Source organism: Dama dama, chromosome 1 (genome assembly GCF_033118175.1).
Source record: "Dama dama isolate Ldn47 chromosome 1, ASM3311817v1, whole genome shotgun sequence".
Taxonomy (NCBI): Eukaryota; Metazoa; Chordata; class Mammalia; order Artiodactyla; family Cervidae; genus Dama; species Dama dama.
In genome coordinates, this window is record NC_083681.1 from 50,771,914 (window position 1) to 50,786,246 (window position 14,333).

The window sequence follows — 14,333 nt, forward strand, 5'->3', positions numbered from 1 at the left end:
TGGCTAGAAGCAGTTGAGCGGCGGAAGCAGCTGGCTCGCGCAGGGCCTGCGGGGAGGGGGAGAGCTGTGAAGATGGCGGCAGTGGTGGAGGTGGAGGTTGGAGCCGGTGCTGCCGGGGAACGGGAGCTGGATGAGGTGGGAAGAGTTGAGAGTTGAGGAGAAGAAAGACTCAACCTGAAACTGCAGGGAAGGGAGGGGAGGTATCGGGAGTAGGCGTCCTAGGAGAGACGAGATCCTTAGAGGGAAGGAGCCAACTGTGGAGCGGGTGCGTGGAGAGGGAAATCTGAGGTACCCAGGACTCGGGGACTCGGAGGCAGTCATGGGGTGGAAGACTTGCAGCAACCTCAAGGGTGGAGGTGGAGGACAGAGAGAGAAACCAGAGGGGTGGGGGTGTTAAGATTTAGGATTATTAGCTGAGGTCCTGGGGAGGACTAAAGGGCTGCCAGGTGGTTTGAGTTAGAGGGGCGTAGACTTCTGTGAGGTAAAGCCGGGTTTTCACTGAGGGAAAGGAAAGGACTGTCTGGGTTTGGAGTCGGGGGTGCTGGGGGACGCGGACCAGGGAAGAGTGTTTATCTGCTAGTATTATAGGTTTGAGTTATTTTTTATGTAAGAGCGCTTTACATTCTAGAACTTTGTACATAATGTGGGCTCAATAGAGTTTTGGTCAATGAATGATAGAACGAATGGGTGAATGAACAATTGTATAGAGAAATTTATCCATTCACTCACTTAAACGTTTAAGTATTACCTTTGAGCGAAGCTCAGGGCTAAGTGCTAGGGACCTTCCCATAGAAGAACCCAAGTGTGATGGGAGACTCACAAGAAGTCTTTTCATCGGAGGTATAATGGTGGCACTGAGAAGAGGGAACCAGTTCAGTTTGGGGTAGGGAAGGCTTCTCAGAGGAGTCGAGTCTTAACGAATCAGTGATTCTCCCTCTTTCTCCCTTTCCCTCTTTCTAATTAGACTTATGAGTTTTTTGAGAGTGAGCTGTTGAGGGTGTATGTCTCTTTTACCTACGTAACAGGCATTTAACAACGGGTGTATTCAGTGACCAGTGGTCCTTGAAGGAAATCGCTAGGAGGAAGGAGACATTGAGTTTGAAGGGAATGAAGGGACAGCGCTGAGAAGCAGAGAGAGAAGGTGAGAAAGGAAAGGAAAAAGATTCCGAGGCCAAAGGTACATTCATGGCTAGGGGTGCCTGTGGTCTTGCCCATGACAGCATATGGACAGCAGGGAGGAATAGGAGAAAGAGGTTTGATTGTTGGGGATGGAACCAGTGGGATCTCTGAGGGGTCAGTTTCTTAGAGGCCTTGTGGGTGGGGAGTGTGGGGTGGGGATTGGGGATGAGGCCCAGAGAAAGGGAGTAAAAGTGGACTTGAGAAGCAAAGCCTGTTGTTTGGTGGTGGGATGACTTGGAGGTTTTGGTTTACCTGATTGGGAACATTAAGGTGGGGAGAGGAGACTGAGAAACTGACAAGTGGTCAGAGCAGGGAGAGATTTTTAAAGAACCGTTTTAGATCCGTATCTTTCAGTCAATAAAGAGTAGGGGTGTTTGGATACCACTTGGTTGGTGAAGTGGGGTAGTTGTGGAAATGACTTCCAAGCCCCTTTCAGCTTTAAGTTTCTGTGATCATGGTTGGCTGTAGTTCAGTGAGATATATTTGAAAGTGCCTGGTAAAAGTAAATAATGTGTTTAGGTTATTATACATGCTTTGTTAATCATGGCCTTCTTTGAGCGGGGGGAGCTGATTTCAGTTACATATATCAGGGTTCATTGAGATAAAGAACAAAAGTTTTGGCAAAGGAGAAAAGAACTTAAAGTTTTGAAGTTAGATATTTTTGATTTTTGCTTATTTCCTTTATTGTTTTAAAATTTTAAGCACTTTAGTATCATAATTATACTTCAGGAGTGTCATGCCTGGAAGTCAACTTTATATGAACCACTAGCATTCATCCCAGAAACTTCTGTTCCTTGTTTCATTTACTAAGAAATAATATAATCTGCTGTCTGGAAATTCTGTGTGGACTGGCTCTGTCCTTTTCCTTGTGTGTTTAAGAAAGTAACTCTGAGAAGCAGGAACAGTGTTCCCTTCAAGCTCAAATAAGGAGGGGGAGAGGCAGAGGTATGGTCTGGCTGACCTTAGTTTGTGAGTGAGTTTCTGCTAATGCTTTCCCAGCTGTTTTTTAGCATCCTTAACTAGTGAAACAGAAGTTGAAATCCATCCTTTAATTTGTAATTATGAGAGTCTGCCTCTCTATTATGCACTGGGAATTCAAAGATGAGTAAGACAGGATCTTTACCAGTTTATAATGTAGAGAAAAGACATGCAAATGGCCCACTGCAATACTAGATACTTATTTTAATGGAAGGGAGTAACAGATTCAGTGGGGCGCTAGAGACAGGCACTCAAATCTGCTGAGAGTGAAGTCTTTATGATGGAGATGGATTGGAGCTGAAAAATGAAAGGTTAGGTTTACAAAGAAGCATGTGGTATAGTTGCTCTCCTTTAACACTTTCTACTTGGTAGAGAGACTACTGTGAGGCTCAGATTATAAAAAAGAAATGGGTAACCTAGCTAAGATGCCACTTCTTTGGAAAGATTGCATGCTCTGATTTCTTTAGGATATCAGATCTATGTTTTCCGGTATCAGATGTCCTTAGTATAAGTAGTTTGGAATAGCAGCCATCAGTTTATTCATATTCTTTTCCTTTCCTTTTTTCTTTTTCATTATTACTTTCTATAGTAGTTAAGGTAGTTTAGGTTTCACTTACTGCTTCTCCTGAATAGAAAGAAAAGAGGGCTTAGGAAAAGAGCTACTAGTAGAAAAGACCACTGTTTATTGAGCCCTTATCATAAACCAGCTCCTGTTTAAAGCTTGCATTATCTCATTTATTATTAACAGCAACCCTGTGAATTAGTTGGTGTTTACTGCATTTTTTAAATGAGGAGACTGAGGCAAGAGAGGCTAAGTGGCATTCCCAGGATTCCAACAGTTCATGATGGGGAAGTGCAAATTCCAGCCCGGGTCTGCCTCTGCTGTGCAGAGCTAAGTTTTACACCACTATGCTATGCTGAGCACCTAGGTTCCATTCTCAAGCCAGGCTCATCTTACCAAAGTAAACTACCCCTTTCTTTCTTTTTTTTTTTCCTTTCTTTTTTTTTTTTTTTATTAGTTGGAGGCTAATTACTTCACAACATTTCAGTGGGTTTTGTCATACATTGGTATGAATCAGCCATAGATTTACACGTATTCCCCATCCCGATCCCCCCTCCCACCTCCCTCTCCACCCGATTCCTCTGGGTCTTCCCAGTGCACCAGGCCCGAGCACTTGTCTCATGCCTCCCACCTGGGTTGGCGATCTGTTTCACCATAGATAGTATACATGCTGTTCTTTTGAAACATCCCACCCTCACCTTCTCCCACAGAGTTCAAAAGTCTGTTCTGTATTTCTGTGTCTCTTTTTCTGTTTTGCATATAGGGTTATCGTTACCATCTTTCTAAATTCCATATATATGTGTTAGTATGCTGTAATGTTCTTTATCTTTCTGGCTTACTTCACTCTGTATAAGGGGCTCCAGTTTCATCCATCTCATTAGGACTGGTTCAAATGAATTCTTTTTAACGGCTGAGTAATATTCCATGGTGTATATGTACCACAGCTTCCTTATCCATTCATCTGCTGATGGGCATCTAGGTTGCTTCCATGTCCTGGCTATTATAAACAGTGCTGCAATGAACATTGGGGTGCACGTGTCTCTTTCAGATCTGGTTTCCTCAGTGTGTATGCCCAGAAGTGGGATTGCTGGGTCATATGGCAGTTCTATTTCCAGTTTTTTAAGGAATCTCCACACTGTTTTCCATAGCGGCTGTACTAGTTTGCATTCCCACCAACAGTGTAAGAGGGTTCCCTTTTCTCCACACTCTCTCCAGCATTTATTGCTTGTACACTTTTGGATAGCAGCCATCCTGACTGGCGTGTAATGGTACCTCATTGTGGTTTTGATTTGCATTTCTCTAATAATGAGTGATGTTGAGCATCTTTTCATGTGTTTGTTGGCCATCTGTATGTCTTCTTTGGAGAAATGTCTGTTTAGTTCTTTGGCCCATTTTTTGATTGGGTCATTTATTTTTCTGGAATTGAGCTGCAGGAGTTGCTTGTATATTTTTGAGATTAATCCTTTGTCTGTTTCTTCATTTGCTATTATTTTCTCCCGATCTGAGGGCTGTCTTTTCACCTTACTTATAGTTTCCTTTGTAGTGCAAAAGCTTTTAAGTTTCATTAGGTCCCATTTGTTTAGTTTTGCTTTTATTTCCAATATTCTGGGAGGTGGGTCATAGAGGATCTTGCTGTGATTTATGTCGGAGAGTGTTTTGCCTATATTCTCCTCTAGGAGTTTTATAGTTTCTGGTCTTACATTTAGATCTTTAATCCATTTTGAGTTTATTTTTGTGTATGGTGTTAGAAAGTGTTCTAGTTTCATTCTTTTACAAGTGGTTGACCAGTTTTCCCAGCACCACTTGTTAAAGAGGTTGTCTTTTTTCCATTGTATATCCTTGCCTCCTTTGTCAAAGATAAGGTGTCCATAGGTTCATGGATTTATCTCTGGGCTTTCTATTCTGTTCCATTTATCTGTATTTCTGTCTTTGTGCCAGTACCATACTGTCTTGATGACTGTGGCTTTAAACTACCCCTTTCTTAATGTACAAAGGACTCATCACAAAAATGTGAAGCAGCATTTCATTCCTGAGAGGTTCAGAGTGGGGTTTAACTAAAAGAATATTGGTTTTTCTATACAGATCCTTTAGTTTACCAATAACTTGATTCTGCTGAGCCCCTCCCTGGTCCTGGGAAGTGACCGGCCCAGTGGCAGTTAGGGAGATGAGCTATGGGTCTAGCCAGCTCAGGCTAGGTATTAAACAGGCAGGCTGTGATGAATGGCTAAGTTCTTTCACTTGCTAAACACCATAGGGTGCTTAAGAGTGTTGGGGAGGATAAAGCATGGGTACCAGCTTGGAGGCCCGGAAGCTGACTTACTCCTGGAGCCTGTGAGTTCCTTCTTGAAGGGGTAGTGTGCCAGCCATTAGAGGAATTGGAGGCACCATCCTGACACAGAGACCTGGCTTGGGACCTAAGCTAAAGAAGCACTTCAACATCCTGTTGGGGCCAGCCTGCCTGCCTGGATAGTTCCTGTGAATTCTGGATGTGTCTGCTCCCAGTAGTTGTTCATCTGCCAAAATGATGTGATATCATGCAGATCAGTGAGTAACTTCCAGCTCAAGTTCAAAGCAGCCTACAGCTAACTTACTGTTGCCTTTAGTGCGTCATTTACCTCTTCTGGGCCCTGATTTATTCTTGTTAAAAGAAAAGATTGGATTAGATCAGGGGTTTTTAAACCTTAGTCATGAAACACTTTGTTTAAAAAAAAAATCTCACTTTGAAGACTCGTAGTCCTTGAAGGTACTCAGAACCCGTTGAGTGTCTCAAACCACACTTTAAAAACCAGGGAGCTTTCTCTTACTGCCCACTGATTGGGTGACTGACCCTATTTTATGTTCCTTCAGCCTCCCTGTACTTCCTCTACCCCACCTCTACCAAGCATTATTTTAACTGCCTGTCTTCCCCACTAGATTGTTGGCTGCCCAAGAGCAGAGTCCAGGTCTATCTTGCTCATGGTCACAGTCCCTTTACTCGGTATGGGGCCTGGCATAAAGCAGGCAACTAACAGTGTTCGACAGTTATTATTTTTGAATAGTGGTAATATACTCCTCTCCTTAGTAGTATGTGCTTTTTTTTTAATTGAATGTTCACAGCATCCCTGTGAGAATTGAACTGTTGGACTAGATCATGACTAAAGCTCTAACATCCTGTGTACCATGTTTCTGATTACTGCCAGGCCTTTGTTTGTGCTGTCCTGTCTGCCTGGAGTACCTTGCCTTTCTCCCTGTGTCTTTCCAAATCCTATGTGTATTTAAGGTCCAAGCCCAAGGCGCTCTTGTCTTGTAGAACTAGTCTGATCTACACAAATACCTTCTTTCCTTTTCTTTCATGGTTTTTCTCTGTGTTCATTTATCAATTCATCAAACTTTTTGATTAATTGTTCCAGGTACTGTGCTATGGTTGATCATATCATGATGGATAATGTGTGATAACTGCCTTCAAGGAGGTCACAGACTAGCCTGGGTGGAGAGTGATAAGTACAAATTTGTGTCACAGGTGTTGTGTCAGTGGAGTAGGTGCCATAGGTACATCAAGGAGGAAGTGGCAATCTGTATCATATCTTCTTTTCTCAGGCAAACTGTAGATGTTCCCATCTCTTGCTTTTTCAAAGTAGTAGTCTTGGACTGTTTGTTTTGTTTTTTGTTTTCCCTCCCATGGGTTTCTCCCTGTAGACATTTGATAAATACTCCTTGTTTCCAGGGATTTTCTTCTCCAGGGATTCTTAGTTAAAGTCAAGAGCTTGTTGAAGGATTGAGGCATATGTGATAGAAGTTTAATCTTGGCTATCTGACCATGTATCTTCAGATTTTTTTTTTAAAGACTTGTAAAACGAGTAGTAGCATAATGTAGTGTGCAAAAAAAAAAAAAAAAAAAAAAAAAAAAACTAGTTATAAATGATAGACCTAGGTTTTAGACTTGGAAGAGCAGATTTTGTTTTATCTCAGAGACAGCCAAATGATAATAGATGTTCAGAAGACTGTGTTGAGAAGGATTCTAAGGCCAGGGCTCAGCAGGAGAGTGCTGAAGGCAAAATGATACAGTACTTACTGTGTGCCAGTTCCTGTGCCAGGTGTTCTATGCATTGTCTAATTTCATACCACAACTTTGCAAGATAGATATTATTATGGCTATATCCATTCTACAGATGTGGAAACAGGCACAGAGAATTTAAGTAACTTGCCTAATTTGGACAGATGGTAAGTGACAGAGGTAGGGTTCAAATCCAAGATGACTCCAGTATCTGTGCTCTTAACCACTCTGGGCAATATGAGTACTATAACTTCCCATGCTGTCCTATGCTAGACATTTCTACTGTGTAAGTGTGGGACTTCATTTACAGAGGTGATTTGACTGGGGTCACACTCTTTGAGACTGAGTTCTCTTTGAAAGAAAGTACTTTTTGTTGCTCAGTTGTGTCCGACTCTTTATGACTCCATGGTCTGCAGCGCTCCAGGCTTCCCCCATTCTTCACCATCTCCTGGAGTTTTCTCAGACTCATCTCCATTGAGTTGGTGATGCCATCCAACCATCTCCTCTTCTGTTATCTGCTTCTCCTCCTGCCTTCAATCTTTCCCAGTATCAGAGTCTTTTCCAGTGAGTCAGCTCTTGGCATCAGGTGGCCAAAGTATTTGGAGGTTCAGCATCAGTCCTTGCAGTGTATATTCAGAGTTGATTTCCTTTAGCATTGACTGGTTTGATCTCCTTGCCATGCAAGAGACTCTCAAGAGTCTTCTCCAGCACCACAGTTCGAAAGCATCAATTCTTTGGTGCCCAGCCTTCTTACTGGTCCGACTTTCACATCCATACAGGGCTACTGGAAAAACCACAGTTTTGACTATATGGACCTTTGTTGGCAAAGTGATGTCTCTGCTTTTTAGTATACTGTCTAGCTTTGTCATAGCTTTTCTTCCAAAGAGCAAGCATCTTTTAATTTCATGGCTGCAGTCACCATCTGCAGTGATTTTGAAGCCCAAGAAAATAAAGTCTGTCACTGTTTTCCTATCCATCTTTATATCCTTGGTGCCTGGCATAGAGTATGACTCAATAAGTGTTTGAAGATAAGAGCTCGTGAAAGATTCCACACCTTAATTCTTCATCTTTGAAATGAGAGGTTTGGACCACCTGACTTTTAGAGGTCTCCTGCAGCTTTGAAAGTCTTGGATCCCCGTATTTTACTTTGCTTTGTGAGTCCTATAATTCCTGTTGGGTACTCGGTAAACGGTAGAGAATGGCCAAATGAAGGTATAATTATTATTAATAATCTGTGCTAATAATCTTAGGATAAGAGTAGAAAAAATGGTGATAGGAAAGATGTAGACAAAAAGGCCTACATATAACCTCCAATACCATAACCTTTGACTTTCTGTGCAGTCAGTCTCGTACTCCGGCAGACACCCTGTCTGCATGTCTACAGACAGTTTTTCTTGTTTGATTTCCCATTACAAACCTTCCGCCCCCCACCCCCCCAGGTCACTCTTTGTTTTTGCAATTAACCTGTTATTTAATAACTCATCTACTTCCAGAAGGAATTTAAAGTGTCCTCTGGTCAATAAAGAGCTTCCCAGGCAGTACAATGATAAAGAATCTGCCTGCCTGTGAGGGAAATGTGGAAGATGCAAGAGACACGGGTTCGATCCCTGGGTCTGGAAGATCCCCTGGAGCAGGAAATGGCAACCCACTCCAGTATTCTTGCCTGGAAAATTCCATGGACAGAGGAGCCTGGCGGGCTATAGTCCATGGGTCACAAATAATCAGGCACAATGGAGCACATACACATGCTGGTCAATAAGGGAAGGTCGGAGAGAGAATAAGAAAGATGAAGAGGAATGTTCTTATTTTTTGAATGCAGGAACTGTCTTTCTCATCTCTGCATTCCTCTGCCTTACCCAGTGCTTGGCAATAGCAGACATTGATTATGTTTGTTGAATAAATGAGAATGTTTGTAGATGTGGGTTCTACTCAGGTTTAAGGAAGTGTTGACTAAATTGCAAAGATTAACTGACACACTGGCCTGGCCTGGCCTGGCAATAATACAATAGCGCCTGACAGTACTATTTGCTTATAAACTGCTTTTCCAATGTTAATTAATGCCATATTACTCCTCACCAGTGAGTCATAAGCACAGAATCTGAGGACCTGCTTTTTGCCCCCACAGTACCCTGTGTAGACATCTATCAGCACTTAACCCTGTTGTATTGTTTGTCTCCCCCACTGAGCATTGGACTTACTGAGGGGACGGACCATATTATTTTTCACCTCTGTGTTCCCAGCACCTAATCTTTCACAATAGTTAGCATAGAGTAGATATTTAAATGCTCATTGAAGTATCTTAAATCTAATCCGTTAATCCATGCCAAACACTCCCTGCAAGTGGTCACCTAGTCTGTGTTTAAACACAAAGAATCCGCCTGCCAATGCAGGAGACCTGGATGGAGAAGATCCCCTGGAGGAGGAAATGGCTGCCCACTTCAGTGTTCTTGCCTAGGAAATCCCATGGACAGAGGACCCTGGCAGGCTACAGTCTGTGGGGTTGCAAAAGAGTTGGACACAACTTAGCTCGACTAAATAACAGTGAAAGGGAGTCTATCATTTTTTGGTCAACCTCTTCCTTCTTTGATTTCTCTGTTGCAGTATTCTTCAGATTGGGCTAGAATTCTTATTTCTGTAGCTTCATCTTTTTAGTCCTCTTTTCCTAGATCCTCCTTCTTTGCATCTTTGACCCATGATGGAGGCACATGCCCTGCCAGAGAATCCTCTGACGAATTTAGGTTCAGTTCACCTGGGGTTAATTAGGTTGAGTTCACCTGGGGCTATTTGGCCTAAAAGCTTACTCTGTGGAAGTCAACCCAGGATAATCCACCCAGTGTCATCCTTCTTCTGTATTTTATTTCTTTGTGTTTTCCCTTGAAGTCATTTATCTCTCTGTTCCTCAGAGGAAAATCTGTAGGTAAACATAAACTCATTAGTTCCCTCTAAAGTGCAGCTATCCCAAGAGGATGTTGAATTATGGCTATGGGGCTTTTGGCCCTGAGCAACTAGAGTGAACCAGTGGGGAAAGGGGAAGCTGGAGGCAGAGAGTATAACCCTGCCATGGTCTGTTCCCTCTGCCCTCCTTCCCCCTTCCCAGTAGGATGTTCCCAGTAACTGAATGTGTCTGTTACTGAGGACGTCTCCAGGGGTGTTCTACTCCCCATTTGCCCATAGGATTGAGCCTGCCCTCTTGCTGAGCCTGTCGTTAAGCTTCCTGTCATTTAGCTCTTAACGATAACAAACAATAGCTAACTTTTTTAGTGCATGCTGCCTGGCAGGCATTATACCAAGCATTTTACATGCATTAGCTGTTTTAATTCTCTTTTAATAGTATTATTGTCTTCACTTCCCAGATGAGTAAAAACTGAGGCATTGCCAAGTAACTTACTCAGGGGTGGATAGCTTGTAAGTAGAACTGGGATTTGAACCCAGCAATGTGATGCCATGATCTCTATTGCTGGTATACTCTATAATATGAATTTACTGTTTTCAAAATTCACTGTATATTTATTGAGTGTTTAATTTTGCCAGATAGTTTATTTTGTGTTGGGAATTCATAAATGATTAAAGAGGGACTTCCTTGGCAGTCCAGTGGTAAACACTCCACTCTTCCACTGCAGGGAGCACGGGTTTGATCCTTGGTCGAGGAACTAAGATCCTGCATGCTGCACGTTGTGGCCAAAAAGAAAACAACCAGACAAAAAGAACCCCGTAAATGTTTAAAGAGACTCTGTGCTTCAAGAGTTCATGGTCTAATAGGTAGAGGGACCCCCTAAGTGATAATGACAATGTAGTGTGATGAGTGAAGTCATGTACAGGTACCACAGGTACATGGCAAAGTGTGAAAGTGTATTTGGGAGGGTTAGGGAAGACTTCAGAGAGGATATGATGTTGGGCTCATTCTTAAAGCAAGAATAATAGTTTATCATATGGTCAGGAGACTAATTTATACCAAGGTAAAAGCATGTACGTGAAGGAGTGGAGGCATATTAACTCTAAGCATACTGTTAAACATACTTTTCTCCACTAATAAAACATTTAGTGATACCTGCTTGCTTTGTGCAAGGCACTGTGTTAGGTACTTGAGAGGAAATATACTAATTCATGTTTCATGCCTTCATAGAGCTTTCATAGTTCAGTTAGAAAAGTAGCACATGTAGTTCAGTTGGAAAGGCTATAATTATAAAATAAGTTCTAAATACCTCATCAGTAGAAAAAACAAAGTGCTGTTGGGGAAGTAAATCTCTTCTTATCAAAATGGTTAGGAAAGACTTCATGGAGAAGGAGCCACCTGAGCTGGGCCTTAATGGATGATTTAAGTTTCACTAGAGAGAGCATTAGGAATAAAGGTCCCAAGTAAATATGAGAAAGTAAATGTGTTTGGGGATCAGCAAGTAAGGGAGGACTAAGTACTAAATGGAGAAGCATAGGTTGGAGCCAGTATGAGGTTGACTTTAAATGCCAAGTTGAGGAATTAAGACATATCCACTCATTCCTTCAGTCAGCAATTATTGAGTGCTTCAATATGCCAGTTAACAGTGCTGGGGACTAGACAAACATGAAGACAACTCCTGCTTTCAGGGGGCTAATGGTCACATAGAGGAAGACAGACATGGAAACAAATGATTGCAGTGTAGTGCAAGTGTGTGTTATGTACTGTTGTGACAAAGGAGAGTGACTAATTGCTTGAGGGAATCATTAAAGACTTAACAGAGGATGCTTGAGATGGTTCTTGAGGATTGAGTTCAGTAGATAATCTGTGAGAAAGGGAGGAGTGGTCCAGCAAAATGAAAAGATATGCAAAGGCTTGGAGGCGTTAGAATATTCTCTTCTATTCAGCATAGAATATTCTGGGAACTGTAAGAATTCCTGTATTAGTGGAATATAGGTTAAATGTAGGGGGATAGCAGTGAGTGGTAATGTTGCCACGGACTTTTTAACAACATGCTAAGAGGCTTGAACTTATAACACACTCAGATCTATGTCTCAGAATGATCAAATCTGGAGATGGGTGGAAGTTTTGGAAAGATCAGCTTGGGGAAAGGAGAAGAAATTAGTTGGGAATACTACAGTAGTCAAAGAGATTGTGGGGATCTGAGCAAAACCAAAGGCACGATGGAGAAAAGTGAGCAGCGATAAAAATATTAAATAGAGTGCACTTATTATTTTTTGCCTTTTCCATTCCATTCCTTAATTCATTCACTCACACATTCTTCAAGTGTTTATTAAATATGTAATCTATATTATTTATTCATTCTGATTCAAATACTTGCAACTTCAGGATGTCAGGAATTTGTCTAGGTCCCAGTAATTCAGCAGTGAACAAGACAGTGAAGGTCCTTGCTCTTGTGAAGATTACTTTCTAATAGGGGAAACACAGATAATGAATAAGTAACTAGCAGGATAACTTCAAATGGTGTTAAGTACTCTGAGAAAAGGATGGAGAATGACTCGAGAAGAGATGCTACTTTCAATGGGGAGGTTTATGGAATGCCTCTGAGGAGGTGGTATTTAAACTGAGACCTGAATGAAGAAGACTTAGCAGCTTGAAGATTCAGAAGCATACTGTGTCAAGTCAAGGGAGAAGCAACTACAAATTGGTGGCAACGGGTTACGCATGTCTTGGGACCAAAGAAGACCAGTGGGGCTGAGTTACAGTGAGCAAGAGAAAAATAGTACCGTATGAAGTCAAGGAGTTTGGCAGTCAGATATGTAAGGCTGCTGAATGTGTTGAATTTTATTGAGAGTACAATGAAGATTTTGGATGGTTTTTAAAATAGGAGTGAGGTGAGCTGATTTGCATTTTTCAAAAAGATCTTTCTGGCTGCTTTGAGGAGAATGGATTGTAGGGGAGCACTTGAGGGCAGTTAAGAGTCTGTTGCAGTAGTCTGAGTGAGAAATGACAGTTTTGTTGTTGGGGGCGAGGGGGAGTGTGAGTAGGGTGGCAGAGATGGCAAGATGAAATTAGAATGAAGTAGAGCCTACAGGACTTGCTGGTGGATTGGATATGGGACGTAAGGGAATGAAAATAATCAAGCTTGACTTTCAGGTTTTTTGAGTTTGTTTTGCTTTCACTTGAGTAGTTGGCAACACCATGGCTGATGTTACTGTGTACTGATAGGACAGACTAGGAGAAATTTTTGTTGGGGTGAGAAGGAAATACAGAAAACTTGTGTTTGTCTATGCTAAGTTTGAGAGAGCTATGTAAACATCTAAGGTGGTGTTAATTAGGTAGTTGGAAATACGAATGTAGAATGGGAGGAGGGTTCTGGACGTTGGTCTGAGACTCTGAAGATCTGCCTTTTTATCCTGTCTCTACCACACAGTTGTTACTGAGACAGGTCAGGGAGACACTCTGAGTCAGTGTTGTCGGCTTAAAGTCATAATAAAGTTGTTTGTTGTGCCAGCCTGGTGTGTATGGTGGGAGAATCCTGTTTATTCATGCATCCATTCATCAAGCATGCACTGAGCATTTATCACGGCACTATCTTAGCTGTGAAGGATAATGAAGACCTCTGCTCTCAGGCTGCTCATAGTCCAGTGGAAGAGTTAGTCAAATAAGCAGGTGTAACAACTGCTGTAATACAGAGATTCACAGAGCTGTCTGTGAGCACAGAAAGTGGGGGGCAAGAGATCAAGAGAGGTTCCCCAGAGAAGTGGCACTTCAGCTGGTGTGGAAAAAATGACCAGAGGTTAATCAGCCAAGGAAAGAAGGGAAAGACCCTCTAGGCAGAAGGAGCAACATGAGCAAGATGGGAGGTGAGAGGGAGAGAACAGCACGGCCAGGGTATTGTGTAAGGTTTAGTGTCACTGGAGCATCTTGAGTAGAAGGTGGGGTGTGATGAGAAAGTAGGGGGACTGGAAAGGGAGGTGGGTGTAGATCACTGAGGAGTTTGGATTTTTATGTGTAGTGGGTGATTAACTGTGGAAGAACTTTAAGCACTTAGGTGAGTGCCGTGGATCAGATCTGCATTCTAGAAAGATCACTCGGGGCGGGGGGAGGGGGGGGTACAGAAATGGAGAAGGGATTAAAGAGGCAGGGAAGACATACCTTAATCCAGGCAAGTAGTACTTCCAGATTTATCTAATTTCAAAGTGCATGTGCTTTCTGGTGTGTTACGTATAGTGCAGAGGAGCACGTGTTAAATGCCAGAGGTGTGGGGGAGCAGAGGAGGGTAAAACTGGAAGGCAGTCTGGGGCAGATCATGGCCTTGTGTGGTCACAGGAGCTTGCTCACAGTGCTTTGTTGGAGGGCACTGTGTAGAGCCTACTGGGGAGTTCTTACTTTCTCTTACGGGCAGTATTAGGAAACCAGAAGATTTTGAACTTGAGTGACACAGTGACTGGCAAGAAAGGCATGAGGTTGAAGGACCTGGATTATGTTTGTAGCTTGAAGAATAGGAAGAGATGATAGAGACATTTCCTGCCCCACTGCTGTAGGCCTTCTGGTAGAACCAACCATGTTCTTCAGTTTTTCCTTCTTCCCAAAGCTTCCTTCAGTCCTATGTGTATGCTGTGTCAAGTTTGGAAAGTATTCAGTATTTACTATTGGCTGTTGATGATCATGAAGGATTTCATGAT

General features: G+C 42.4%; 1 protein-coding gene across 3 annotated transcripts in view; it reads left to right on the forward strand.

Annotated features, from left to right (window-relative positions):
- The first annotated feature begins 27 nt into the window (after positions 1 to 27).
- The window catches only part of RNF121 (ring finger protein 121), a 79,873-nt gene continuing 65,567 nt past the window's right edge, over positions 28 to 14,333 (forward strand). For 2 of the 3 annotated variants that reach the window (XR_009693972.1, XM_061149317.1), the window contains exon 1: positions 28 to 135. Coding sequence is in view for 1 of the 3 variants with exons in the window: in XM_061149317.1 (XP_061005300.1) it covers positions 73 to 135 (63 nt within the window). In the remaining 2 variants the exon portion in view is untranslated. Of the gene's footprint in view, positions 136 to 1,025; positions 1,142 to 14,333 lie in introns of all 3 variants that reach the window. The other variant, XM_061149325.1, reaches the window with a different exon arrangement.